Here is a 27,947-nt window from a genome sequence, read left to right as displayed (position 1 = left end):
GGTCAGAGAGGCAGCAGGGGTGGGTTTATTCTGTAAACTGAATTTTGGATTTTTATTCCAAGTGCGACAGGAAGTTGTTTGTTTTGTAAAAAGTAACAAGCTGAAAAACGCAGTTTCCCTTCTTCTGGTGTAGAACCTAGCTAGCAATTCCTCCTTGAATGCCGGGTTTGTGTGAGTGTGATGGAGAGGCTACCTGACAGGACCCCCTAAGGCCCTTCGCAAACGCCCCCGCCTCAAAACAAAAACAAAAACCACACCTAAAAACAAGTTAGCTGGGTCACTGGTTCCTTTAACCACTTGATTCCTCCTTTCCGGCTGATTTTCCCTTACCAAGATGTCCGCCGTCAAGCTCTCTCCTCATTGGTCGGTTTTTCCGCAGGTGCTGGTGTTAGCCCCGCCCACCAGCTCCCTAGCCAGTACCTTGAATTCATGGGACTGTAAGTGACAGACTCCGAGAGAGGGCGGGGCGGGCGTCGGATGTGACGTTTCCGGAAGCTTCGAGAGTCGTCCGCGGGAAAAGGTGGGGTAGGGTCCCGGGAAAGTGGTGGGCGGCGGGGCCGCTGAGCTTGGCCGGACTCTGAGGGATGCGGCCGCCGTGAGTGAGCCCGCAGCCCTTCCTCCCCCGCGCCCCTGCCGGGCCCGCCGCGTGAGGCCCAGACGGCTCCGGCCCTCAGCTGGGCCCGGCGCTTCCCCGCCTACCTCACTGGAAAGACCCGAAAACCCTGAATGATTTCGCTGTTACGTATTTGGCTAGAGTGCCTTAAAGAAAGGGGCATCGAGCAGTTGTCACAAAGTTCCTTTCACTGTATATATCCCTCAGCTTGTTCCTGCTGCTTCCTTTCGTCTCCTGGTCTCCCCTCAGTCTTTACGCCACTTTCCCCCGTTGTTTGTGGGCTCTGCATCTCCTCCTTGGAGTGTTGGTTAACCCTGTAGTCCCGGGCACCGCTTGCTGGCCACGGGTGGGGTACCATTCTTGACCCCAAAGACCTTCTGGAAAGTCCGGGAGAGGTGCTGACGTGCAATAAGCATCCTCTGCTTCAGTTAGCTTTCATGGGCTCTGACTGAGTTTACCAATTAGATAATACTTAGGGAGGTTTAATTTTGCTCCTTGCTTTCTGAGCCCAAAAGGCTTTTGGAAGATGGAATGGATACCTCTGCGTCCGTGGTAGTCCTCACAGCTTTTGTATTATTTTAGAGAGGAAACTGGAGAAACTGACCGGGAGAGAGTATTGGCCAAGAGAAGACTGTATTCAAGGGAGGGAGGGAGTGGAAAGCAGAAAAACACAAGTGAAATGGAAATGTGGGAATTTCTGGGCAGAACAAAATACTGACTGAAGTAAAAGATCTCTGTTGGGAATGAGTAAGGTTTAAGATTGAAATGACAAAATGGTGGGGGGGGGGTGGTCGGGGAGAGGAAGGATTAGGGTCAAAATAAGGGGGGGTGCAATTGTATGGGGAATATAACCAAAATGAAAATGCATACATTGTGCAAAAATGAAAAATGATGTAAGAATTATGTAAAAAAATTTTTTTTTAAAAAAAAGACAAACTGGGATCAGTTGATACAGGCCTGGAATGAATTCCTAAATTGTGTATTCTTAAGATACGGTTAGGTTGTGTTTCGAATACCCAATTCTTTTTTGAGATGATGTAGAGTGATACTTGACTGAAAGTTCGAATCTGATTCTAACAGTGACTATCTGTTAAGATTGTAGTATTAATTTTTTTTGCATTCCAAGTTGTCTTTGACCCCTTTTGTTCAAAGAGTGCTTAGTCTGGAAGATAAAATTTTGAGTAACTTGTTTTCAAGATCTAAATTCCTTGTCATGAGATGATGTAGATTGACTGGTGTTTTAGAGCAAAATTAGGATTATGAGCTGTCAGTCCTGGATCAAAGTTAGTTCCCCTAACTAACTTTGTGCTCAAATATGAAAGAGTACAACACAGAAAAACATCAGTTATTGTTAAATTAAATAAAAATTATCAAACCTGAAGAGTTTGATCTGCTAAGAGTCACGAAATTCATCCAGTATTCTCTGCAGGTATAGGGTAGATGGAAGAGGTTGCCAGGAGTAATCATGATATAAAAACATAAAATGCAGTTCCTCCCTCTATAGTGCTCAGGGCAGGGACACCTAATGATAGGGGATGGTTGGCATGAAGGGTAAAAATTCCTTGTACCACCTAATTATGGTAAAAGGATTATGGGTTTTTGAGTGCCAATTCTTTCATCGTTGTGATGTGGACTTCTTTAAGGGTCTCAACTTTCGTGTATGTGCTGGGGTTATGGCATGGTGTTGATGCCATCTTTTTTCTTTTTCCTGTCTCAGAACTTTTGGGCCTGATGACTGACCATGGAGATGTGAGCCTCCCACCCGAAGACCGGGTGAGGGCTCTCTCCCTCATGGGTAGCGCAGTGGAGGTAAACGAAGATATTCCACCCCGTCGGTACTTCCGCTCTGGGATGGAGATCATCCGCATGGCATCCATTTACTCCGAGGAAGGCAACATTGAACATGCCTTCATCCTCTATAACAAGTATATCACGTAAGACACCTCCACTTGCCTTTTTCTTTTCCTGTGACTGATGCCTCACTCATTCTGCTCTTGTGCTCATTTTCTTTGCTCAGAATTGCTTAGAGAACTTTACATCATTAGCATTAATCATTTTTGTTCCCAGTTCCTACATGTTGACTGTCCTTGCCACTCAAAGCATGAGTACTAAAAGTGTTATTCTCATGACTCAGTAATTTCATGAGTAAGAGACCTAGCTCTTTGGCCTGTGCCCACATGGCCCAGCTGTTATATAAAAGAATTGGTGGTTAAACTGTTTTGTATTGGTGAATGTTTTTCCTGTCTTCTCTCTGTTATGGCAGCCAATCATAAGATTATTGTTGAGGTTTAGCAGAGCCAATAGTCCTCACCTCTACTTACCTTGTAGCAAATTGAGTGATTCAGAGAAAAGCTTTTTCTTCTTAACCTTTACCATCATCAGGAAATCATCAAATAAGTATTAACCTCCCACATTTTCTGTGGCTCATCATAATAAAAGTTTTCCTTTGAGTTGCTTAGCATTTTAGGGTAGAAGATTTCAACTCAGTTAACCAGAAACAACTTCTAATGCCCCAGTGACAGTAAAATGATGAGTAAGGAAATGATTTAGCAAGAGGATAATCTTAAGGGGGTTCTAGTCTATAACTTCTAGTCTTTTTCTTTCATAATACCAGGGCCTTTTAGTAGAAAAAATAATTTCAGTGAATTTTGTGTCTCTTAATAGTTTGTAAGGTATTTTCCCTGCATTGTGTCATTGGCTCTTCACAGTTTCGTGTGCGTTGAATAGGGCATACCATCATCCCACCCTGCATATGGGGAACAAGCTCAGGGTTTGGTCATATGCTTTGTTCCACAGTGTGGAGTGACAACACCAGATTTTCTAATTCTTAATTCAGGATTCATTCTATATGATAGGTCCCATTGTTTTTGCTTTCCATTTGGTAATGTTCTATAAGTTAAAAATAGTCTTTTGAGATAATAGTCTTGAGTTATACTGACTATTTTTATTGTTTTTTGAGGTAACACATGGTACAGAACTCAGAAGGCACCAAAGGATATACATATTTAAAAACTAAATCTCCTACCATTCTTCTTTTCCCCCAAGCTCTCAGTTTCCCTTCCCAAGGACAGTGCCTGTTATATGTCCTTTCAGAGATGATTTATGCATATCAGTTTTATAACATTACATTTTTGATCATAAGCTACTCTGAAGCAGGATTTATCAGCCTTGGTGTCATTGACATTTTGGGATAATTCTTTGTTGTGGGCACTGTCCTTGCATTGTAGAACTTTTTTTTTTTAAAAAAATGATTTATTTATTTATGCATAAAAGAGCTGGGGTACAGGCCAAAGATGCGGGAGGTGAGAGGATTCACCAGAGACAGTGGAGAACAGAACAGGCAGACTGACTGAAGCATGCTGCGGAGAGGAGCAGCGGGCAAGTCAGGAGAGGTCCGCTGCACCATCTGGGTTGCTCCCTGGCTGGCCGGGGATCGAACTCGTGCTGCAGAGGCTGCGGATTGCTTCATAGTGTGGTACTTCACCCGTTGTGCCACCAAAGAGCCCCCCCCTTTTTTTAAGATTTATTTATTTATTTATGCATACAAGAGCTGGAGTACAAGCCAGAGATGCGGGGGTGAGAGGATTCACCAGAGACAGTGGGGAACAGAGCAGGCAGACTGACTGAAGCACACTGCTGAGGGGAGCAGCGGGAGCACATTGTAGGATGTTTTGCAGCATCCTTTTCTCTACCCAGTAGATGCCAGGAACATCTTCTCCGGTTGGGACAACCAAAAATGTCTCTGATGTTATCTAATGTTCTCTGAGGGTAGAGTTGTACCTGGTTGAGCACCAATGCTATAAGGAAAGTAGTTGTAAGCGTGGACTGTCTAGGATTTACGTTATGACTAGAGGGTGGAGAAAAGGGACTGCTAGGTTGTTTTGTTTGTTTAAGTTTAGAAATAGCAGTTGTTCCTGGAAGGATCTTGCAAGTCCTTCCATGCCATCATACAGTCATATGGCCTTAGTGTTGATTGTTTTTTAGAATTATAAATACCTTTTCACCCTTTTGCTGTTAGGTTTATTACCAGGCACAGGAGGCAGACTATTTATTGTCCTGAAATGTTTCTTTGGCTATTCTCTTCAGATAATCTGTTTCTGGTAGAAATAGTAGTATTATTTGTAGTAATCTTGTGGTTCATTCTCCCAGAATGAGACCCAGGGGCACAGTTTCTTTGGGGACTCATGGTTGACAGAGGTAAGTAGAATCATGGAATCATTCTACCAGGGAACTTCTGAAGGGTCTTCTAGGTCCTGTCCATCATAGAAAGTGCTGTGAGGGCAAGGACAGTATTCATTCACCAAATGTACTTTGTGTATACCTACTATCTGCTTGACCCTGCTGTAGGTCTTGGATCCATAGGGAGTAAAATGGCTCCTGCCCTTACTGATATATCTTTCTAGTTTTGGGAGAAGATAAATAAATAGGTTAGAAAATAAAGATAAAGTCACAAAATGAGAAAAGCACTATGAAAGGACCAAAGAGAGTGCTGTGACAGAGAATAACGAAGGGTATCTAATAAATGGAGTGGTCAGGAAAGGTCTGCTTGAGAAGATAAGATTTAAACTGAGATTCGAATGATACAAATAGATTTGGTCATTTCAAGAGCAAAGGGCTGAGCATTTAAAACAGATGTAATTAGGGCCTCCCTGGTGGTGCAAGGGGTTAAGACACAACCTATGAAGCAATCCGCAGCCACTGAAGCACGAGTTTGATCCCCGGCCAGGGAGACACCCACATGGTGCAGCAGACCTCTCCTGCCTCGCCTGCTGCTCCCCTCAGCAGTGTATTTCCGTCAGTCTGCCTGTTCTGCTCCCCACTCTGTTTCTGGAGAATCCTCTCACACACACACCTCTGGCCTGTAGCCCCGTTCTTATATGATTAAAAAAATAAACCTTAAAAAAAAAAACAGATGTAATTACACTCAGAAACTTTTAACTAGGAAAGACCCTCCTGTGTTCTGATGGAGGAAGATCATTGGGTTTAGAGTGTAACAAGAGAGGAGGGAGAATGACTGCAGATGAGATCAGAAAGGCAGAGGGACCAAGTCATGAAGCTTATATTTTATCATGAAAGCTTGAGAGCAGTAGATAAAATGCTAGTTTTAAGTCAGGTTTTGACCTACTCTTATAGTTTAAAAATACAAATTTTGGCTACTGTGTGGTAAATGGTAGAGGGAGTCTTAAGAAAAGGCAGGGGATTAATTAGGAAACTTAAACAGTCCAGGAGGGCGGCTGGTGTCTTGAAAGACTATGGCAGCCTAGAAAGAAGCAGATGGATGTGGTATTTTGGAGGTAAAGTCTACAAGACTCAACAGATATAGAATGGGAAAGAATATGGTATAAAGGTTCACCTTAGGTTTCTGCCTAATATAACTTAGGATGCACTGGTCCATTTACTGAGTGGGAAGAATGGTATTGAAAAGGGATTAAATAGGGGGATGATTCTGATTCTGTGAACTGACAAAACCTAGAATTTTCAAAAAAGTTCTAGATAAGTGTTAATCAGTCTGTTTATACCACATTTTTCTTGGTATATATTCCTGTCAGAATGGGTGGTTCACTTTGGCAGTTAGTACCACTGAGGAGTGAGGAAGGGGGAGGGCAGGCATCTCCCCCACCATTCTTCTGCCTTCCCTGCCCCCTCATCAAGAAAGTCATTGGTGTACCCAAATGACCTTTTGAGGCTACTTGAATAGAGGGTTTTAAAGGGCAAGTCCTTTTTCTGGGAGCAGTTCAGGCATCTCCGTGATCTCACGCATATTCCCCCCTCCAAAGTAGGAATGCTTTGCCTTTTGCAGACCCCAGTGTACAGGAAGGATCTTTAGCATATTAAATCAGTACATATTTTCATGATGAGCACGGACAATAATCCAGGCAGTGGATTCTTTTACAGCTTTTTATGGTCATTGAGTAGCTACATAGAAGGGAGTAAGAGTAAGTAGGCAATTCCTGCCTGCTGTGGGAGCCTCCTACAATGTAGGCTTCCTTTCTGAAGCTGCACTGTCACCTGTGTTGAAAATGTTTACCTCTGAGGTTGGGATTTAAAGGTTGTTTTTATCTGTGATCATGCTTGCTCTGCTGATTAACTTTTAAGATTGGGAGAAATGAAATGACATTCCTTAATACATCCATGTTGTAGAATTTCTTTTTTTTTTTTTTTTAAAGATTTATTTTATTTATTTATTATATAAGCACTGGGTACAGTCAGAAGCGTGGGAGGGTGAGAGAATTCACCAGAGCCAGAGCAGGGAGCAGAGCAGGCAGAAGGACCGAAGTACACTGCTGAGCGGAGCAGCGGGCGGCAGGAGAGGTCTGCGCGCCATGCGGGACCCTCCTCCGGTGGCCGGGGAGCAGCCAGGGATCGAACTGCTGCGGAGGCTGTGGGCAGCTTCGCAACCCAGCGCTCAACCGCTGCTCCACCGGGGAGGCCCACATGTTGTAGAATTTCTGCTTGAATTTTGGAATTAGTTATTTCTAGTACACAAAATTAATATTTCTTCTTGATTAAAACCATTTTTTCTGACCTATATGGAAAGGAAGACATTAAACTGAGATGTTGCATCCCAGAGATAATCACTGCTTTTTCATTGTACAAAGAAATATTTATTCCCTATTTATCTTTTTTCCTTAAAGCATGAATGAGATCATATAATAAATTCCATTTTACAACTTGCTTTCTTAACAGTCTTATCTTTCTATGTCAGGACATACCGATCCATCTCATTCTGCCTCATTCTGCTATTTCTTCTGCCTGGAACAGTCTTCCAAATCTCTTTATGGCTCACTTTCTTCCAGTCCTTTCTCAGATACTACCTTCTCAGGGATGCCTTCCTAAAGCCGCCCTATCTAAAATTTCAACCTCTCTCTTCCCTTTTAATTACCTTTTCCTAGCACCTCGAGGGCCTACATGTTTTTTGTTTTGTTGATTTTTCTGTTCCTCCATTGTAATATACACTCCGGGGAGGGTTGGAGAGGAGCGGAATTTTTTGACCCCAGCCTTTAGAACAATGCTGGACCCCATAGTACATGCTCAGTAAATATTTGCTGAGTGAATGAGTATGTTGTTTCCACATTTGGGTATACCATAAGTTATTGAATAATCCCCTGTTGATGGACATTTAGGTTTTCAGTTTTTCCTACTTTTATGAAAAATGCTATATTGAGTAGTCTCATACATTTATCTCTGTACTGTTGTGTGATGATCTCTAGGTTAAATTCCTAGAGGTGGAAATTGTGAGTTTAGAGAATAACCATGTTTTAAATTTTGAGTAGTTGTCTCCTACCTTCCTCCCTCCCCCTAAGGAAAAAAGAATTCTCAATTTACAGTCCTTTTAAGAGCGCATTGAATACGCATCTTCCTGCACCCTTGCCTAGGGGTTATAATCAACCTTCAAGTCTTTGCTAATCTGATAAAAGAAAATGGTATCTCATCTTAATTTAGTTTCTTTCATTTTAAGTACAGTTGAGCACCATTTCATATATTTATTCACTTTTTGTATTTGCTTTTCTTGTATTTCCTTTTTTTCCTTCCATTATTCTGTTAGGTTGTTTTTGCCAGTGAACCTTTGTTTGCTTTGGTGCATTTCTCTCCAGACTGTGTGTAACTAGATATAACCTCAGAGAACAGTATACATCTGGGCCACAGCTATTCTATACCTATAATGTTTCTAGCTCTGATGTTAGTATCTTTATCTCTTCTTGCTCACATTTTTTTGTTTATTCGTTAGTAACAAAAAATCTTAATCATGTAACAGATGCTGGCTATGCGCTAAGCTCTGTGCTAGCTCTTTATTATTACTTTTTAAATCTCTTTTAGCATCCCAGTAGCCCTATTAGGTCTTATTATATATAATTTATACATATATAAATTTTTATATATGTATAAATTATATATATAAATTTATATATAAATACATACATATAATTTATATGTATGTATTTATATATAAATTTATATATATAATTTATATATTTATACATATATAAAGATATTTATATTTATACATATATAAAGATACTGGGGGTGTTATAGGACAGGGAGAGGGGCAGCCCAAGCCCCGCAAACCTGCCTATTCTAAATGGGTTCTGCCATCCGCTGCATCAACACAAAACATAGGAGACTTTAATGGGAAGGAACTTTAATTAGGAAACAATACAGGTAAGGCAAAGAATCTAGTTTCTAAATGAAGCACCCAAAGTTACCCATCCCCTCGTGGGTAAAAGTCCATCCAAATGGGACTGGCCCAGAGCAAGGCCCCAAAGCCTGCCACAAGTCTAAAGCATCTTCCAGTGGGGACCCACAGAAAAGGGCCAGAAACAACCAGACAAGCCCGGAAGGAAAGGAGCAAAATCAACATCAAGATAAAAGCTGCCATTGTCACCTCCCCACGGGTCTCACCCACATCTGTGTCACCTAGTCCATGACCAAAAGACAAGCGCAGTTTCTTCACATGTCTCTAGGCTCCATGCGCCTCCTCCAGGTCTCCTTCTGGCTCCATCCTGCTCCTTCCTCAGTCTCTTCTGCAGCTTCTCCTCTTCCTGCTCAGCTCCACCCTCCCTTGGGTGGGGCAGGGAACCTCCCCCTTTCCTGGGGACCACCCTGTTACAGGGGGTGGGGAAGATACGATGAAATTACTTGCCCCAGCTCACACAGTTAGTCAATGACCAAACTGGGATTTGAGCCCAACCAGGTGACTCCAGTGCCTCACTTTGAACCACCACACGTATGGGCAAGGGGTTATGTTACCCATTCTCTGCTTTTAGAAGACCCTTTTTTCCATGTGTCCCCATGCAGAGAATTGACCAAAGTTGCTGAAGCAAGGGAAAGGTATTCATGTACAGGTCTGGAAGTTGTATCTTTTCTTATAAACTAGATTCTATTCTAGTAAAGTCTAAATAATTTAAAAGGGTATCTGGCAAAAAGTTACACTCCCATTCTTGTCTCATCTACCCTATTTTCTCTACCCTTTACTTTTATTAATTTCCATATATGCTTGTTTTGGTTTTTTATATGCGAGTAAGCAAAATATTTACGTTTTTACTTTTGTATAAATTAGCCAATTCGATAAACTTTTTTTGCTTTGTCATTTTTTTAACTCAGCTCATCCAAAGGTTTCAAGACATTTTATTGAGTGCCCCTTTATACAAGGAATAGTAAGGCTTTCAAGGAGTATTCAAAGAAGCATGAGACATAGAACTCTCTGGCCTCAGGGACTTTATATAGGTTGAAAGCAGAAGCAAACAAAGTGTGGTGTTTATATGACATGATATTTTCTTGAGTGATTAATGCTTCAGTACAAAACACATCAGCCTACTGAAACATGTACTGTGGTTTTTAGAGCCAGCATGAGACAGCTTCTGCTTTATAAGTCTCTTGTTCACAAGAACTATGTCTTATTTATCTTAATATTCTCTTCAGGACTTTATGGTTAAAGAAGTGAATCTGTACTTCTTTTATTTATTTTAAAAGATTTATTTATTTATTTATTTATTTATACAAGAACTGGGGTACAGGCCAGATGCGCGGGAGGGTGAGAAGCTTCACCAGAGACAGAGCAGGGAGCAGAACAGGCAGACAGACCAAAGACACTGCTGAGGGGAGCAGCAGGCGAGGCAGGAGAGGTCTGCTGCGCCATGTGGGTTGCTTCGCAGCTACCGGGGATCGAACCAGCACTGCAGAGGCTCTGGACAGCTTCACAGTGCCGTGTTCAACCACCTGCACCACCAGGGAAGGCCCACTGTACTTGTTTTAAATACAGACTTAAAGGAAGCTTTTTTTTATCTTTTTCATGAGCCCAAAGGGAAGATTTTTAGAATCACTTTGGTTTTTTTGGTTAAAGATTTATTTATTTATGCATACAAGAGCTGGGGTACAGCCCAGAAATGTGGGGTGTGAGAGGACTCACCAGAGACAGAGTTGTAACAGAACAGGCAGATTGACTGAAACACACTGCTGAGGGAAGCAGCAGGTGACAGGAGAGGTCTGCTTTGCCATGTGGGTTGCTCCCTGGCCAGCCGGGGATCGAACTCGTGCTGCAGAGGCTGCAGTTGCTTAATAATGCGGTGCTTAACCCCTTGTGCCACCAGGGAGGCCCTGTTTTGTGGGTGGTTTTTTTTTTAAAGATTTATTTATGCATATAAGAACTGGGGTACAGGCCAGCGGTGTGGGGGATGAGAGGATTCACCAGAGACAGAGTGGAGACAGAACAGGCAGACTGACTGAAATACACTGCTGAGGGAAGTAGCGGGCGAGCCAGGAGAGGTCTGCTGCGCCATGTGGGTCACCGCCCTGGCCAGGGATCGAACTCCTGCTGCAGTGACTGTGGATAGCTTCATAGGTTGCGTCTTAACCCCTTGTGCCACCAGGGAGGCCCTACAATCACTTTGACTTTAGAATTTATCTGTGCCCCAGGGGCCTTGTCAAATTGGATTGAAATGAAATTTTCATGTACCTAGTATGGAAGTAAAGGAGAAGGGCTCATCTACAAAGGGTTTGTTTTGGTGGACAGTGCCCTCTTTTCCCCGTGCTGGGCTTTCTGCTCCATTTACTCATACCCATGGACAGAAAGTAGCAAAGAGTTAGTTTATCCCAACTACAGTATAGTATTTTCGGACTGTTGGCAAGCTACCCTCAATTTATTTATTGCCACTTAATTCTGTTAAAAAACATCTTTGTTCAGAATCCTCCAACAATTCTACACATTCCAGGAGCCATGTGGAGGTAGTATGGTATAGTGGCTTAAAAAGTAGACTCTTAAGCCAGTCTCCTGGCATTGAAAATCTGATTCTGTCACTTTGGACTGTGACAAGTTACTGAATTCCTGTTTGTTTTCACTGTTCCCTCAGATAATCATAAATGTTAGAAGTCTATGAATTGATTCAGTTTATGTTTCCCTCTGGGCTTTACAACCAAGAACAAGAACTGAAAGAGAAAAATCTATCATATATTTCTCTAAGAACTTTTCATCAAAGATCATAATGCACATTATACATGTAACCAGCATGTATTCTACATATACAATGTATGCACTATCTTAGCATCTCAATGTTTGGTATGATGTACAGAATATTTTCCTTTGAAGGAACATGATTCCCACAGGGGAAAAATAATCCAAAGTTACACTGGTTCTAGGGGTAGTAAGGAAACATGACTTTTCTCTTAGCCTCTTGCACTTGGTCCCCGAACTCTTCTCTGGAGAGTTTTGTGACTAGGACCTTTCCTTTGAAAATCTATCACATCACAACCAGAAAATATTTAAAATAGTTATATCATGCAGCAGTTCCACTCCTTGGTATTTATCCAAAGAATGCAAAAACTCTTAATTTGACAGACTATGCATTCCTGTGTTCATGGAGTGTTATTTATAATACCAGGTTATGGAAACAACCTAAGCACCCAACAACAGATGAGGAGATAAACAAGGTGTGGTATATAAAGACAATAGAATACTACTCAGCTGTAAAGAGAGATGATATCTTGCCAGTTGCAACAACATGGATGGAACTAGAGGGGATTATGCTTAGTGAAATGCATTAGAAGAAGAAAGACAAACACTGGATTATATGTTCATACATGGAGTGTGGAGTATAGAGAAACAAAACAAAGAAACAGACAAAGCTAAACCAAAACAAACCCAGAATTATGACTGAAGAATTGAGGCTACTAGAAGGGAGGTAGGGTGGGAACAATGAGAGTGGGGGCCCAATGGTCTATGGTGGAGGACTGTGGGTACTTTAGTGGTATGTGTTGTGTGGTAACAGATCTGAAGAGGTGTGAACCTAGTCTTCTAAGTCCCATATAGTATTGAAAACCAATGATACCTCAATAAATAATTTAAAAAAGAATCTCTTTGGAAGTACATTTCTGGGCACAGAATAGGCATTTTCCCACCCATCTTTTTTGTTTTAGGAATCTGGTGCTTACTGCTGCACACCTGATTTGGGAGGTGAAGGATATACTCTTTTGTTCTTTACAGGGAAAAGGATGGGTGGGAAACATGATCTTCCCACTTTGTCTGTTACCTCTCCCTGCAAGTACAGAAACCCAGTACACAGGTGTGGCAGTTTAAGAGAGTTGCATTATTTCAGAGTCTTTTTTGGAAATTTTCTTTGCATTATCATTTTGATCTGTTCTCTTAGGCTCTTTATTGAGAAACTACCAAAGCATCGAGATTACAAATCTGCTGTCATTCCAGAAAAGAAAGACACAGTAAAGGTGGGTCTTCATTTTCACTGTTGCCTATCTGAGAGCTTCAGAGAAGCACAAACTGACTTAAAGGTAAAAGTAGTGGTGTGTACACCCAAGCAGTAGGAGACAGGCCTTTTTACAGGACCCATTACAGAGTAGGTGTGGTATAGTAGGGGGTTTTGTTTTTTTGTTTGTTTTTTGTTTATTATTTATTTATTTATTTTTTTAAATAGAGGCATGTTATTTATTTGTTTGTTTGTTTGTTTGTTTTCTTGTTTATACATGCACTGGGTACAGTCAGAAGCGCGGGAGGGTGAGAGAATTCACCAGAGCCAGAGCGGGGAGCAGAGCAGGCAGAAGGACCGAAGTACACTGCTGAGGGGAGCAGCGGGCGGCAGGAGAGGTCTGCGCGCCATGTGGGACCCTCCTCCGGTGGCCGGGAAGCAGCCGGGGATTGAACCGGCACTGCAGAGGCTGCGGGCAGCTTCGCAAGCCAGCGCTCAACCGCTGCGCCACTGGGGAGGCCCCTGTTTGTTTGTTTTGTTTTGTTTTTTCTGTGTAGAAGGACTGGGGTGTAAGCCAGAGGTGTGGGGGTGGGGGATGAGAGGATTCACCAGAGACAGAGTGCAGAGCACTCTGAACAGGCAGATTTGCTGAAATACGGGAAGCAGTGGGTGACACAGGAGAGGTCTGCTGTGCCATGTGGGTTACTGGCCAGGGATGGAACTCAGTGTGGAGTGGCCAGGGATGGAACTCAGTGGGAGGCCCTATAAGGGGTATTTTAAATCAATTTTGGAAACATTGTCTTCATGACCAACTTGATTGAAGTCTTTTTACTTCTCTACTTATTAGCTGACACTTATTCTAATTCTCAGTTTTTTGTTTTGGGTCTCAGAAATTAAAGGAGATTGCATTTCCCAAAGCAGAAGAGCTAAAGGCAGAACTGTTAAAACGATATACCAAAGAATATGCAGAATATAATGAAGAAAAGGTGAGTAGACAACAGTTTAAAAAAAAAAGGAGAGATTATTTATTTTTATTTTTTTTTAAAGAAAGATTTATTTATTTATGCATGCAAGAACTGGTGTGTAAGCCAGAAGTGCGGAGGGTGAGAGGATTTACCAGAGACAGAGTGGGGGGAACAGAACAGGCGAATTGACTGAAATACACTGCAAAGGGGAGCAGTGGGCGAGTCAGGAGAGGTCTGCTGCGCCATGTGGGTAGCTCCCTGGCCTACCAGGGATTGAACTCATGCTGCAGTGGCTGGCAATAGCACTGTCTTTAACCCCTGCACCACCAGGGAGGCCTGAGATTATTTTTAGTTTCTTAGACTGTGCCTTGGAATTGCAATATGACATTTCACTATTTTATGTGAATTTTTACCACACAAAGTCCAGAAATTCAAAGTAGAACATAGTTGTTTATATAGAAAATTCCAACACAGATTTAGCCCGCTTGTCCTGGAGGATGACTTAAGGGACAGAAAAATCTATTGCTATTATATGTAGAACAATAACATCAGAACAATGAAACAGATTATGTCTGTTTATGACAATTGGATTTTTTCTCTAGCTGGTTTTAAGTGGTGTCTTGTTGGAAGAATCTGAAACATGGGAAAACTCCCAAAGTACTAGTGATAGTCTGCATCAGATGTGAAATACACTACAGATTCTTCCACTGGTTTGTGGCTGTCTGCTAAGTTCTGTTCTGGACCCTAATGTTGAAAGACAAGAGAGGGTGAACTATGAAGTATATATTTCTAAAGCACTGAGTGAGGGAAAATCTTAATAAAGGTTATTACTTGATAGTCAGTAGTTTGAAATGTCACTCTATTGAACTGATCACCAGAAAAATGTTAAAGTCTTCATTTTGGTTAAAATGCAATAAAGATCCCCAACATATAAGGTATAGTTTGGATTTGGTTCTGTTTTATGGCCTTACTTGGGATACAGATTATACATGGCACAGAGAATAAAAACATGTATTATATAACGTACAAATAATACATTGCAGCAGGATTTCAGTAAAGAAATGTGTTAGTGTCATGGGGATGGTGTGAGAGGATTGGGACTTTGCCAGTCTTTGCAGAACAAGTATAAGGTGGCAACATAGCACCTTATACCTGTTCAATATCCCATGGGTATAGAGCTACCCAGGACATCATGGATTCAGTTTTGGGCAATCAGTTCAGAGCACAAGTAAATTTTGGAAGATATCCCTGCTGAAAAACCTTGTTCTGGGCCTCTCTGGCAGGGCGCAGCGCTGTGAAGCTGTCCGCAGCCTCTGCAGTGCCAGTTTGATCCCCACCGGCCACGGAGATACCCACATGGTGTGACAGACCTCTCCTGTCTCGCCTGCTGCTCCCCTCAGCAGTGTATTTCTTCAATCTACCTGTTCTGTTCCCCGCTCTGTCTCTGGTGAATCCTCTCACCCTCCCTCATATCTGGCCTATACCCTTGTATAAATAAATAAATCTTAAAAAAAAAAAAAGAAAAGAAAAACCATGTTCCATTGAGGCATGAAGTCACATGAGTGTCATGTGTTGGCCTAACTCCTATTCTTTCTTTGTAGAAGAAGGAAGCAGAAGAATTTGCCCGGAACATGGCCATCCAACAGGAGCTGGAAAAGGAAAAACAGAGGATAGCCCAACAAAAGCAGCAGCAGTTGGAGCAGGAACAGTTCCATGCCTTCGAGGAGATGATTAGGAACCAGGAGCTAGAAAAAGAGCGACTGAAAATTGTACAGGAGTTTGGGAAGGTGGATCCTGGCCTAGGTGGCCCACTGGTGCCTGACTTGGAGAAACCCTCCCCAGAGGCATTCCCCATGGTACATGCCTCATCCATACAGCCTTCAGATAATAATACAACTGTAAGGCCTGTCAAGCCACCTGTGGTGGACAGGTCCTTGAAACCTGGAGCATTGAGCAACTCAGAAAGTAGTAAGTCCATTTGCTTCTGTTCCCTCCCATCTCACCTGCAGCCCAACAGAGTGTCTTTCTGGGGGATTCAACTTAAGATTGCCACCATGATCCTACCCATTGGGCAATGGTCAAGGAAACCCATTTGATTAGTATTGCCACTCTGTTCTCTCACACAGGCTATGTTGTGAAAGTGACCTATACTTAACCATATAAGTTACCTGAGACCAGGCCAGTGTTCTGAAATGCTAATTATAACCTGAAACTGAGACCCCCCCCCCAGCTTTTATTTTTTTTTAAAGATTTCTTTATTTATGCATACAAGAACTGGGGTACAGGCTGGAGGTGTGGGAAGTGAGAGGATACACCAGAGACAGAGTGGGGAACAGAACAGGCAGATTGACTAAAATATACTGCTGAGGGAGCAGCGGGCAAGACAGGAGAGGTCTGTTGTACCATGTGGGTAGCTCCCTGGCTGGGCATCGAAATCGTGCTGCAGTGGCTGTGGATAGCTTCATAGTGCTGAGACTTAATCCCTTGCTCCACCAGGGAGGCCTGCCCCCAGCTTTTAAGGGTTATACAGACATTTAAAGTGTTCAGTGAATTAGATACTGCTTTTATAAAGGTCTTCCTTTGTAAAGGAAATTTGAAATTTATAATACCACATTGCAATTCAACAATTCACTTTTTAAAAATATTTAAAAGGAGCTGTGAATTGTGCTTGCCCTGAAAGCATTCCTAATCTGGAAGATGCTTAATTAAGATCTGTGGGGGACCTCTCTAGTGGTGCACGGGGTTAAGATACAGCCTGTAAAGCTGTCTGCAGCATGGGTTCAATTCCCAGCTGGCCAGGGAGCAACCCACATGGCACAGCAAACCTCTCCTGGCTCACCTGCTGCTCCCCTCAGCAGTGAACTTTGGTTGATCTGAATGTTCTATTCCCCACTCTGTCTCTGGTGAATTCTCTCACCCACAGCACCTCTGGCCTATATCCCAGCCCTTGTATAAATAAATAAATAAATCTTAAAAAAAAAAATCTATGGGGACTACACCTGGGGGGAGTGGGGGAAGGGGGGGGCAAACATTATTTAAAAGTGAACAATGAGGGCCTCCCTTGGTGGCGCAGGCGGTTGAGTGCAGCGCTGTGAAGCTGTCCACAGCCTCTGCAGTGTGGGTTTGATCCTGGCCGGCCGGAGAGGGTCCCACATGGCGCAGCAGACCTCTCCAGTCTCGCCCTCTGCTCTCCTCAGCAGTGTATTTCATTAGTCTGCCTGTTCTGTTCCCCGCTCTCTCTCTGATGACTCCTCTCACCCTCCCACGCATCTGGCCTGTACCCCGGTTCTTGTATAAATAAATAAATCTTTATATAAAAATAAAATAAATAAATAAAAATGAACAACCATGTCAAAAATACATATTTAAAAAAGATAAAGCTATATATAGTTAGTGATAATTCACCATAGCCATAAAAACTATTGACAATGTTTCCTCCTCTCGCCCATAAATGGTTATCTGAGAAAACAGTAATAGCAGCGATAATGATGAGTATACCTTCATCATTAAAATAGGTTGGGGTTTTTTTTGGTGGGGAGTTTGGGGTATAGGAATGGGTTTTCAAGTTGTCATTAAAGGTAGTCAGCTTTGCAGAGGATCCACATGAAAAAACAATGTAAGAGTGGCAAAGGTCCTGGACTCTGAAGCCTGACCCTTAGGATTTTTTCCACCTGTACTTGACTTGTCTCTCAGTACTGTTCCTTCTTAAATAGTCTATCTTCTGGTCAAATTGGCCTCTCATGTTCCCAATACAGTCCCAGGACTAGCTTACCCAAAGAGCTTTGTTAAAATTTGTCCTGGACCAAAATTCTTCTTTCTCTATCTCAGCCTTCCCTGCTTTTCTTGGAAATTTTCCAGACCCCTCTTTCTTTTGTCAGATTGATTCTCATCTCCTTAAGACTCCCAGAGCTCTTAGTATCTAAAATACAGTTGAGATAATTTACTTGATAGTGTAGTCACTTGATAATAACTAAAGTTTAATTTCCTGTAGGTTAGGGCTTGAGTCTTACTCATTTTTGTGTTCCCAATGGGCTGAGCCCACTGTCTAGTTAGTATATGTTCTGTAAGTGATTATTGAATTAGGAGGAAAGGTCTGTGCCAAACCTTAACTCAGAATCCTCAGATGCTGTCATCAGGCTGCAAGTCCACATCATTCCTCCTGTGACTTTGTTACCTCCACAGCAGTTCAGATCTTGCTGCCAGGTGTGCAGAAGCAGAAAATCCCCTCTCACTTTTTTTTTCCCCATGAAAATGTAACTCTGAAAGATCCACACTAATGTCAGCCTGTTGGCACTCTCATCAGGTTTCTCCCTAGTGTTCAAGGACTAGTCTGTTCTTGGCAATCTGAAGCTGACTCATGAGCTACTTTGTTCATGCATGCTGTTTTTGAGACCCAGAATATGTTTTTTGTTGTTTTGTTTGGCATCTTAACTTTATTATAAATGAGTAGGTTCAGAAATAGTTACCCATATTATTCTCTGCTACCTAGAATATATACCAGTGTATTTTTTTGAAAGTCATACTTTCTGAAATTCTTATCTGAGATAAAAGAAATAGAAGAAGTAAAAGTTCAGTTAAAAGAGGAGGTTATATTTTAGTACTTTGTATTAGATTTTTTTTAAAGATTGATTTATTTATGCATTCAAGAACTGGGATACAGGCCAGAGATGTGGGGGGTGAGAGGATTCACCAGAGACAGTGGGGGGAACAGAACAGGTGGATTGACTGAAATACACTGCTGAGGGGAGCAGGGGGCGAGTCAGGAGGTCTACTGTGCCATTTGGGCAGCTCCCTGGCTGGCTGTAGTGGCTGTGAATAGCTTGATAGGTTGTGTCTTAACCCCTTGCACCACCAGGGAGGCCCCCTTTGTATTAGATTGGGACAGAGAACTATTGAGTAACTTAGAAACTTTCTTTTAAGTAGTTGTTTAGTCTTGTCTTAACTTCAATGATTAATCCTTGTTCTATTCTTAAAAGAATGTACACCGATTGCTATGGCCAGAGGTTGGAGAGGAGACTTCCATCCTTTTTGTTCTGCCATTAGAGTGAGATCCCCATTCACTGCCTGAAGTTGGGGGGACCCCTGTGATTTGGCATTGCTCTCTCAGCACAGCCAACTCTGAGGTCTATTTGGGGAGGCTCCTTCCCAAATGGCCTTAGACTTTTCCCTTCTTCATTGTAGTTCCTACAATTGATGGGCTGCGTCACGTGGTTGTACCTGAAAGGCTCTGCCCTCAGTTTCTCCAGTTAGCCAGTGCCAACACTGCCCGGGGAGTGGAGACCTGTGGAATTCTCTGTGGAAAACTGGTAAAACTCAAACTCTTTCCTGAGCTGACACCATTTCTTCCCCTTTTGGTCTCCGATGATGCTCAGAGAAGAATTCCAGATTCAGTTACTCTGTCCAGATCCCTCTACAGAAGGAACTAGTGTCATTTTAAATTTGGAAACCCTTTATTTGATTTTTTCAGAGTGCCTTAGATTGAATTGATTGATTGGATGCTAGTAGTAAGAAATACCTAATTCTTAATTTGGAGGGAAAAGCCAGTCATTCCCTGTATATCCTTTTTTGAACACCTGCTTTATGAGTAGGACCTGGGACCATAAAATATGTAAGGCATGTTGCATGTACCCACAAAACATATATCAAAGCATTTGCGAAAAATGAGAGATATACACCAAGAAATAAATAGCATGCAAAATAATAGGTACAATATGAGTACTAGGAATTTTGAGAAGGAAAGATCTTTGACTGGAGACATTTATAGAAGCCGTTACTAAAAGGATGAAAATAACTTAGAGAAACAGCGAGAGGGAAATTACTTTCCGCAAGAGCAGGGGAAAACAAATGGTATATCTGGAAGTTCTCAAGAACCAAATTGGCTGTAGCAGGAAATTCCCACAGGGCTGTGGGCATCTACTGCTTTGTATTGTGCCCTAGGCAGTCTGCGTGAGCAGCCAAGGTTGGGAACCACTGAGGTGAGGGACTCTGGGAGCAGCAGATGACTCAGTAATCCCTTGGAGTGGGAAGGGCCTCCAATTGTATAGGTGTTTTAAATTTCCACTACCAAGATAGAGTGCGGTTGCATAAGTGCCAGGGAATTATCACAAGCTGTTTTCTTCTTTGACAGATGAGGAATGAATTTACCATTACCCACGTTCTCGTCCCCAAGCAAAGTGCTGGATCTGACTATTGCAACACCGAAAATGAAGAAGAACTTTTTCTCATACAGGATCAGCAGGGCCTCATCACATTGGGTTGGATTCATGTAAGCAATTCAAGCTCTCAGAGGACTAGCCTCCTCTTCTCTCATGATGTGTTCAACTCAATGCTCTTTCTGTCTCTTGGCAAAGTGAATTGTATCCAGATTATTTCCATAATTGTTTTTCCCACCATTGAATGCATGCTTGACTTGCCTAGCCTATTTGACTCCTTGTATTCCAGTATTGATATCTGAGAAGTACTTAGTGCTTTTTTTTTTTAAATAAAAACAAACCTGTTTCCCTAAAGTCCCAATTTCCCTATGAATATGAATAGTGATGGGATGCTGGCCTAGATTATATGTGGACATTGTTATAGAAACTGTGCCTAAAAGGAATATAAATCAAAGTATTTTAAATGAACCACAGACATTAAGATCCTTGCATTTGGCCTTTATTAAAGCAGGATACTCCTTAATTCAAACCAAAGGGTGGCTAATATAGGTGATTTTCAAGAATCTGCATATCTTATTGCAATTTTCTGCTAATATTTAGGTAAAATATAATTCCATTCCTGAAGATTATTTCTATTCTTCAATCCCTCACTGATAGACCAAGCTGCTTTTCATGTTGTGTGACAGGGTTACCTACAAAGAGGTCAGCTCATTTCTGGTTTGGGAAGGTGACACATATTTGTATGTTAGAATTTGGGAAGTATTGACCTATGAGGCAGTCCCATGTGACTTTTTTCAGAGCAATTATAGATAAATACTTGTCTTTTATTGTATAGCTCCCATTGTAATATATGGGGATATAAAATGTGTCCTTTATCTGCCAAGAGATACAAATTTGGATAAAATATGATTTTAGTGTCATAAGGGGGATTGGGCAAGTAGACAAGTAGTAACCCTTCACATGAGGCGAAACATGCAAACGCTTTAGAGGTACAAACTGTGGGATTCAGAGGAGAGAAGGCTCACAGTTAGTATGATTTGCTATCATTTGGACAAAATGGGCCAAGGGAAAGTCCCATCTGGAGGGTACAACTTTGGGATAGGTGGACTATGTTCCTGGAGGCTTGAGTAGTCCAATTTCCTGGGGTTTATGGTTCATATCAGGAAATAGTGGTCGATAAGCTTTTGAGCCGTGTTCTGGAGGATCTTGGGTAGACAGGCAGAATAGTTCTGCTTTTTAGTAATTGGAGATCTCCTAAGGGTTATTGTAATAGAACAGTGACATGATCAAAGTCATACTTCAGAAAATTTACCCTAGAGATAGATTTAAGATAGGGTTGAGCCAGGGAGACCACTTAAGACATTAGGGTAGTTATAAAATCTAATGCTTAAGAGAGTTAGGGCGATGGCAATGCATCTGGGAATAAGACAAATATGGGAAAGTAAATAAGAGAAGAAGATGAGTAAAAGTCAGTGATGACTTAGAGATTTAGGGCCTGACTCATGGGGATGTCAGTAATCATCTCATGAATAGAAACAGACTCCAGGGAGAACTTCCTTTGGAAGAGAGGCAAAGGTGTGCTCGGGTCTGAGCATGTTGAATTTAAGGTACTGGTGGGACATTAAATCAGTGAGGTAGTTATTAGGCAGTTGGAAATATGGCTGGATCTTGGAAGCAAGGTTATTGTAAGAAAGAGATTGGGGAGTCCTCTGCATTGAGCTTACCCTGGAAGCTTTGGAACTGAGCGAGAGAGGAAAGCAAGAAGAGATTTACCAGTAGCTTGGCGAGCAGGCTACCTAGGAGAGCATAGTCAGTAATGAAGCAGAGATATCAGAGAAAGAAGAGGATAGTGTAAGGCATAGAAGCCAATGGAAGAGGAAGGTTTTAAGAAGAAATTTCAGGATGTTAACCATGCCACACATTGGAGAGAGCTCTGAAGTGATAACTTGAACTAGCCTGTTGGATTTGATGAGGTCATTGATGACCTTGATTGAGGAGTTGTAGTGGTAAGAGTACATTATAAGGATTTAAGAAATAGTGGGGTTAGAGATTGTGATATAGTTAAATGTATACTAACCCTTTGAAGAGCCTAGCTCTACAGGAAAGGAAAGGAATGGGTGGTGGCTTAAGGAGTAGCTGCATTGAGAGAATGTTTGCTTGACTATTTAGTATGAGAGGCTTGAACGTATGTTTTGTTTTGATTTTGTTTTCTCAAAACCTTTATATTTGAAATATGACATACATAAGAAAGTACATAAACTAAAAGTACTCTTAATGAATCATTAAGCAAATTTCTACATGTACACAGAACATAGTCAAGAAACAGAACCTTACCAGAAGCATGCTTCCCCCACACCACCACACTCTTGCCCAATCTCACGTCCTCCCAGGTACAGGCAGTCCCTTTCCTAACTTTTCTGGAATTCCTTTTCATTCTTTATAGTTTTGCTATCAGGCATCCCTAAACTCAGTAGTTCATTTTGCCTGGTTTTGAAAAAGCAAATGCATATGCTCAAGCACAAAAGAAGAAAGATGAGGCAGAGGTCCAAGTAAACTGAGAACTATGCACCCATGGAACCCACAGGAGCAGAAATAAGGAAAGCTGGAGGCCTGGAGCGCTGGTACAGATTGTTAGGCTGTGTTCTATCTAGAAGTTGTCTCGATAGATTTAGGCATTCATCACCATCAGATCGCTGTGACCACCTTTGAGAGATCTACCTTGCTGACACCAAAACAGTCCTTTTTGATTCTACAAACTGGACCTGCAGTCAAATGCTCTATCCCCTCGACCTGGACCTGTGACATTCTGGACTAGTTCTGTTCTTAGTTATGACTGAATGTAATAATGTACAATAAATCACCCCTATTGTGTCTTAGCTGAAAGAAAAAAAAAAAAGCAGATCATAAAGTTTGCTCAGATCATAAAATTAGCAAGAGAATACAAACAGATTAATTCTTTCTACAGCATGTTTCCTGTGACCACTCTGCTCCTGTCCAGGTGCCCAGGCTGCCTTCAGCATTCACTCTCCTTGCTCCTTTTCACTCCCTTAGTATATCGCTTTCTCTTCATAAAAATAACCTTCCTGTCTCCCCAGCATGATGGACACAGTGGACATAACCATTCTTTTAAAAAACTCAACTGAGAAGGAAAGGGGAAGATGTTCTGTACAGTAGTTATAAGGGAGCAGAGGCTCAAGGGAATTTTTTTATTCACTTTAACAATTATTTATTGATCTCCTGCTGTGTGTCTCTCTGTTAAGTTTTTCTAGCTAACCCAACCTGAGATCAGAGGCCTTGATGGATTTGTGTTAGGCCTCTTCTCTTCCTAGTTGGAATTCTCAGCAGAACCATGAGGTGAAAAGTGTTTGTACAAACCTTTACTCCCTGGTAGCCTATAGGATCATATTATGAACAAGCAGAAACTCTTTTTCTCAAAATGTCATCCGGGTTCCTACATGGCCCCTGAGGACCTGTGCATGTATGTGCTTCCAACACTTGGCTGATGTGTCCCTGTGTAACAGATCTCTCCCCAAGTGAGCTGGTCACAGCATTTATAGAGGGGTGCTTCGCAGATGAAACTGCACATAATCAGTTAATCAGCTTAAAAAAGAAGAAAAAGAAAACTCCTTCTCTAGACTGCTATTTCTGGGACTGGGCCACAAGACCCTGTGCTTTTTTTTTTTTTTTTTTTTTTTTTAAAGATTTATTTATTTATTTATACAAGCACTGGGTACAGTCAGAAGCGCAGGAGGGTGAGAGAATTCACGAGCCAGAGCGGGGAGCAGAGCAGGCAGAAGGACTGAGGTACACTGCTGAGGGGAGCAGCGGGCGGCAGATGTTTGCGCGCCATGTGGGACTCTCCTCCGATGGCCGGGGAGCAGCCGGGAATCAAACCGGCACTGCAGAAGCTGCTGGCAGCTTCGCAACCCAGCGCTCAACCACTGCGCCACCTGGGAGGCCCAAGACCCTGTGCTTTTGACAAACTCCTCAGGAGCTTTATTTCTTTCTTTCTTTCTTTTTTTTTTTTTTTTGTATAGCAGGTTTAAAAACACTAGTCAAGTATACTTATTTATATATTTTCTGTGCATTTCTGTCAGTGAGGTTGGAGGTCTTTTGTTTTAGGTTTGGGTTATTTGTTTTATGTTCATGTTACCTAAGATCATACCCCCTTTAAAATGAACATGAGTCATTACATAGTTTTGCACATTTGTATACAAATAATGTGCTCAATAAAACATAGAATAATTGGAAACAAACTAGGTAAGCTGAATGCACATTTAGATGATGCTTTAGTTGTTTACCCTCAAATTTAAGTATCTTCAGCATTTCCCAAGCAAAACAGGGTCCTTTGTGAGATTTAACTGCCCACTGAAATCCCAGTCAGCCTCTGCTTCTTATATCTTCGGGTGACATGCTTTACTATAGGACAGCTTTAACCTTTTGCTGGTAAACTTTTTGCTATAGAGCTCCAGACTCATGGTTCACATTTTATTTATTTTTTTAAAGATTTATTTATTTATGCATACAAGAACCGGGTACAGGCCAGTGGTGCGGGGGCAGGGGTGAGAGGATTCACCAGAGACAAGAGTGGGGAACAGAACAGGTGAGTTGACTAAAATACACTGCTGAGGGGAGCAGCGGGCAAACAGGAGAGGTCTACTGTTCCATCTGCAGTGGCTACAGATAGCTTCATAGTGCTGCGACTTAACCCCTTCACCACCAGGGAGGCCCCTCATGGTTGACTTTTTTTTTTTTTTGTGGGACCCTCGCCGGTGGCCAGGGATCGAACTGGCACTGCAGAGGCTGCAGGCAGCCTCGCAACCCAGTGCTCAACTGCTGTGCCACCAGGGGAGGCCCCCCTCATGGTTGACATTTTAACACCTCTGTCAGCAAGAAAAGTCATTCATATAACTGTCATTTGTTAAGTCCTTGACTTCTACCATGCTGAAGTATTATACCATCAGCAGGTACCACCTATACCAGAATGGGTGACTCCCCATTGTATAAAGACAGCTTGTGAGGGGCCTCCCCGGTGGCGCAGCGGTTGAGTGCTGGGTTGCGAAGCTGCCCGCGGCCTCTGCGGCGCCGGTTCGATCCCCGGCTGCTCCCCGGCCACCGGAGGAGGATCCCACATGGTGCGCAGACCTCTCCTGCCACCCGCTGCTCCCCTCAGCAGTGTACTTCAGTCCTTCTGCCTGCTCTGCTCCCCACTCTGGCTCTGGTGAATTCTCTCACCCTCCCACGCTTCTGACTGTACCCAGTGCATGTATAAACAAACAAACAAATATAATAAATAAATAAATAAAAACATGCCTCTATAAAAAAAAAAAAAAAAGACAGCTTGTGAGGAGTCAAAATGTCTTGGTCAGTTAGAAATTATAAGACTTCATATACTCATGTTAAACTATACTTGTTAAAATACTGGAAGGGAAGTTCACTGGTTATTGTGAACTTCTGGCTTACTCCACATGGCTAAAACTGGTTTTGTATTTGAAAAGGAGGTTGTGACTAGCTATTGAATGCTATTTGGCTCTGTCTCCCTTCGTGGGCCAGGACGACTGTGATCCCTTATAAAGGGGTCGCTGACTTTCTTTCTCTTCTCAGACTCATCCCACTCAGACTGCCTTTCTCTCCAGTGTTGACCTGCACACTCACTGCTCCTACCAGATGATGTTGCCAGAGTCTATAGCTATTGTTTGCTCCCCCAAGTTCCAGGAGTAAGTACATGGCAAGTGGTTCTAAGGGTTACAAGGAGAAAGTGGGGGAGGCGTGTCAAAGGAAAAGGTCTCAATCCTCCGGCTCTCTATAAAATATATAAATTGCTGGTCTTAATTGGCTGTTGCATAAGTCTTCCATTTAGGCACCATATCCTGTGCTTATTCAGAAATATATCTAAGCCATGACTTAGATGCTTCTCTAAGGATGGGACATAAGAAATTTGAAATGTTTGACTTGAAGCAGTAGGAATTTCTGTAAGTTGGTGACAGGTTAGAGACTTTCAAAATTAAGTAGATTATCTCAGAGTATTCTTTTTCATTCCAAATCCTGATATTTACTATGAATCCTCCCAGCAAAACTAGTGTGGCAATGGTGAGTCATTCTCTAATGATTCTCTCTAATCTGATTCATTCACCAAGAGGAGCCTATGAACCAGCATACTTTTGAAGCTGTCTCAGAATGAGCTCTGCCCTGGTGTGTGTGTGTGTGTGTGTGTTGGGGGTTGGTAGGGGGATATCTTTGCTTGATTCTAGGCCTACCTTTTCTTATTTCAGAACTGGGTTCTTTAAACTAACTGACCATGGACTAGAGGAGATTTCTTCCTGTCGCCAGAAAGGATTTCATCCACACAGCAAGGATCCACCTCTGTTCTGTGTATGTATCTGTGTAGAAGAAATCAGGGCTGTGTCTTAAGCCAGGAGGACAGTCAGAACTGAGGAGGTGCCATGTCCACATAGAAGATGAAACTTGTCAGTTACCTTTTCAAATCTTCCTAATAAGGATATATATGGGAAGCAGTATGGGATAGGAATGGATTTAAGTCTTAGCCTTGCCATTTAATGTCTATGCTTTGTTCAGACTATTTAACCATACTAAGCCTCAGCATTCTCATCTGTAAATGGGGTTGATAATTAAAAAAATGTAAGCAATAATATCTATTTTTAGGGTTATTGAGAGAATTAAATGAGTTAATGTGCAGTAGCTGGGTTATTAAATGTTGGTTTTCTTCATCAACTTCAGTTTGCCAAGCCTGTGCTTCAACAAGAGGTTTGAATTCAAAGATTTCACTTTAGATAAAATATATTTGATTCTTGAATTTTGCTTAGATAATAAAGATTTTATGACCTTAAGAAGTTGTTTTTTCCCCTAAGTTGTATTTTGTGAATAAAAAAGTTTCAGTGACTGATAAGATCAGTATGTCTCAGTGTGCCCCTTAAATCTAATGTAATCTGATGCTGGCCATGGAGGTTTTTTTGTACGGCAGGGGGAGGAGGCTTCATGGAAAAAGGACTCAGAATCTTGTCACATAAAAGGAACTAGGGATGTTTAGAAGAGAAATTTAAGAATTAGAAGAGAAATCCGAGAATCAGAGACAATCTGAGAACTGACTTTAAGGATTGCTGCATACAAGGGAATGGGGTATATTTCATGAGGCTCTCCAGAATTAAAACTCAGGCTCAGGGAGTAACAATTTTCTGCTGAGTTTGAGAAAGAACTTTCTGACAGATCTGTTCAAGTTAGTCTTCATTGGAATGTAATAAATGTCTAAGTGCCAGTATGTTGAAACAGAGAATGCACAATTCCCCCCAAATGCCCAGGTTTTCAGTGATAAAGATTCCTTTTCATGCCCAGAGTGAGCATTTCCATGTGAGAGAAGGTGTACTTTATTATCTGGTTGACATAATAACCCCAAAAGCTGTAATGAATGCAGCAATTCTTTTAAATAAATGTATATTTTATGAATCATGCTAGGATATAATACATTTGAAAAATAAAGCTATATAGGCTGATGTAGCTTCAGGCTACAGGTAGTAATTTTTGGAAGTAATGAGTCCCAGGCCCCAAACCATAATGCCATTTAAGTAGCAGCCCGGCTTCCAAGCTGGGAACTACTAGCCAGAATGAGCTTTTTTTCCCCCCCAGAATGAACATTTTAATCAAGGAGTTGTGTTTTATTTTAATTTATGATTTAGGGTGTAACCCAGAGGTGCAGGGGGTAAGAGGATTCACCAGAGACGCAGTGCAGGGCAGAACAGGCAGATCTACTGAAATACACTGCCGAGGGGAGCAGCGGGTGAGAGACAGGAGAGGTCTGCTGTGCCATGTGGGATTGAGCTGCTGTGGCCGTGGATAGCTTCATAGTGCTGAGACTTAACCCCTTGCTCCAGCAGGGAGGCCCTATAAGGAGTTTTTTTAAAAGACTGTGGAATTTTCCAGGACTTTCACTTTCTTTTTTTTTCTGTTGCAGAGCTGCAGCCACGTGACTGTCGTGGAAAGAGCAGTGACCATCACAGACCTCCGATGA

General features: G+C 42.1%; 1 protein-coding gene across 1 annotated transcript; it reads left to right on the top strand.

Annotated features, from left to right (window-relative positions):
* Nucleotides 1-469: 469 nt before the first annotated feature.
* Nucleotides 470-27,947, top strand: STAMBP (STAM binding protein; the record flags this gene model as incomplete). The annotated part of the gene is made up of 10 exons (XM_084234601.1): nt 470-520; nt 2,331-2,547; nt 12,754-12,829; nt 13,698-13,793; nt 15,374-15,740; nt 18,954-19,078; nt 19,900-20,037; nt 25,529-25,641; nt 26,197-26,296; nt 27,891-27,947. The coding sequence occupies exons 2-10, from the start codon at nt 2,345-2,347 to the stop codon at nt 27,945-27,947; spliced, it is 1,275 nt and encodes a 424-aa protein (XP_084090727.1). The 5' UTR covers nt 470-520; nt 2,331-2,344.

This window comes from Talpa europaea (assembly GCF_964194135.1).
Source record: "Talpa europaea genome assembly, chromosome: 6".
Lineage (NCBI taxonomy): Eukaryota > Metazoa > Chordata > Mammalia > Eulipotyphla > Talpidae > Talpa > Talpa europaea.
The sequence above is the reverse complement of the archived record's forward strand: the minus strand, read 5'-3'. Positions and strand labels throughout refer to the sequence as shown.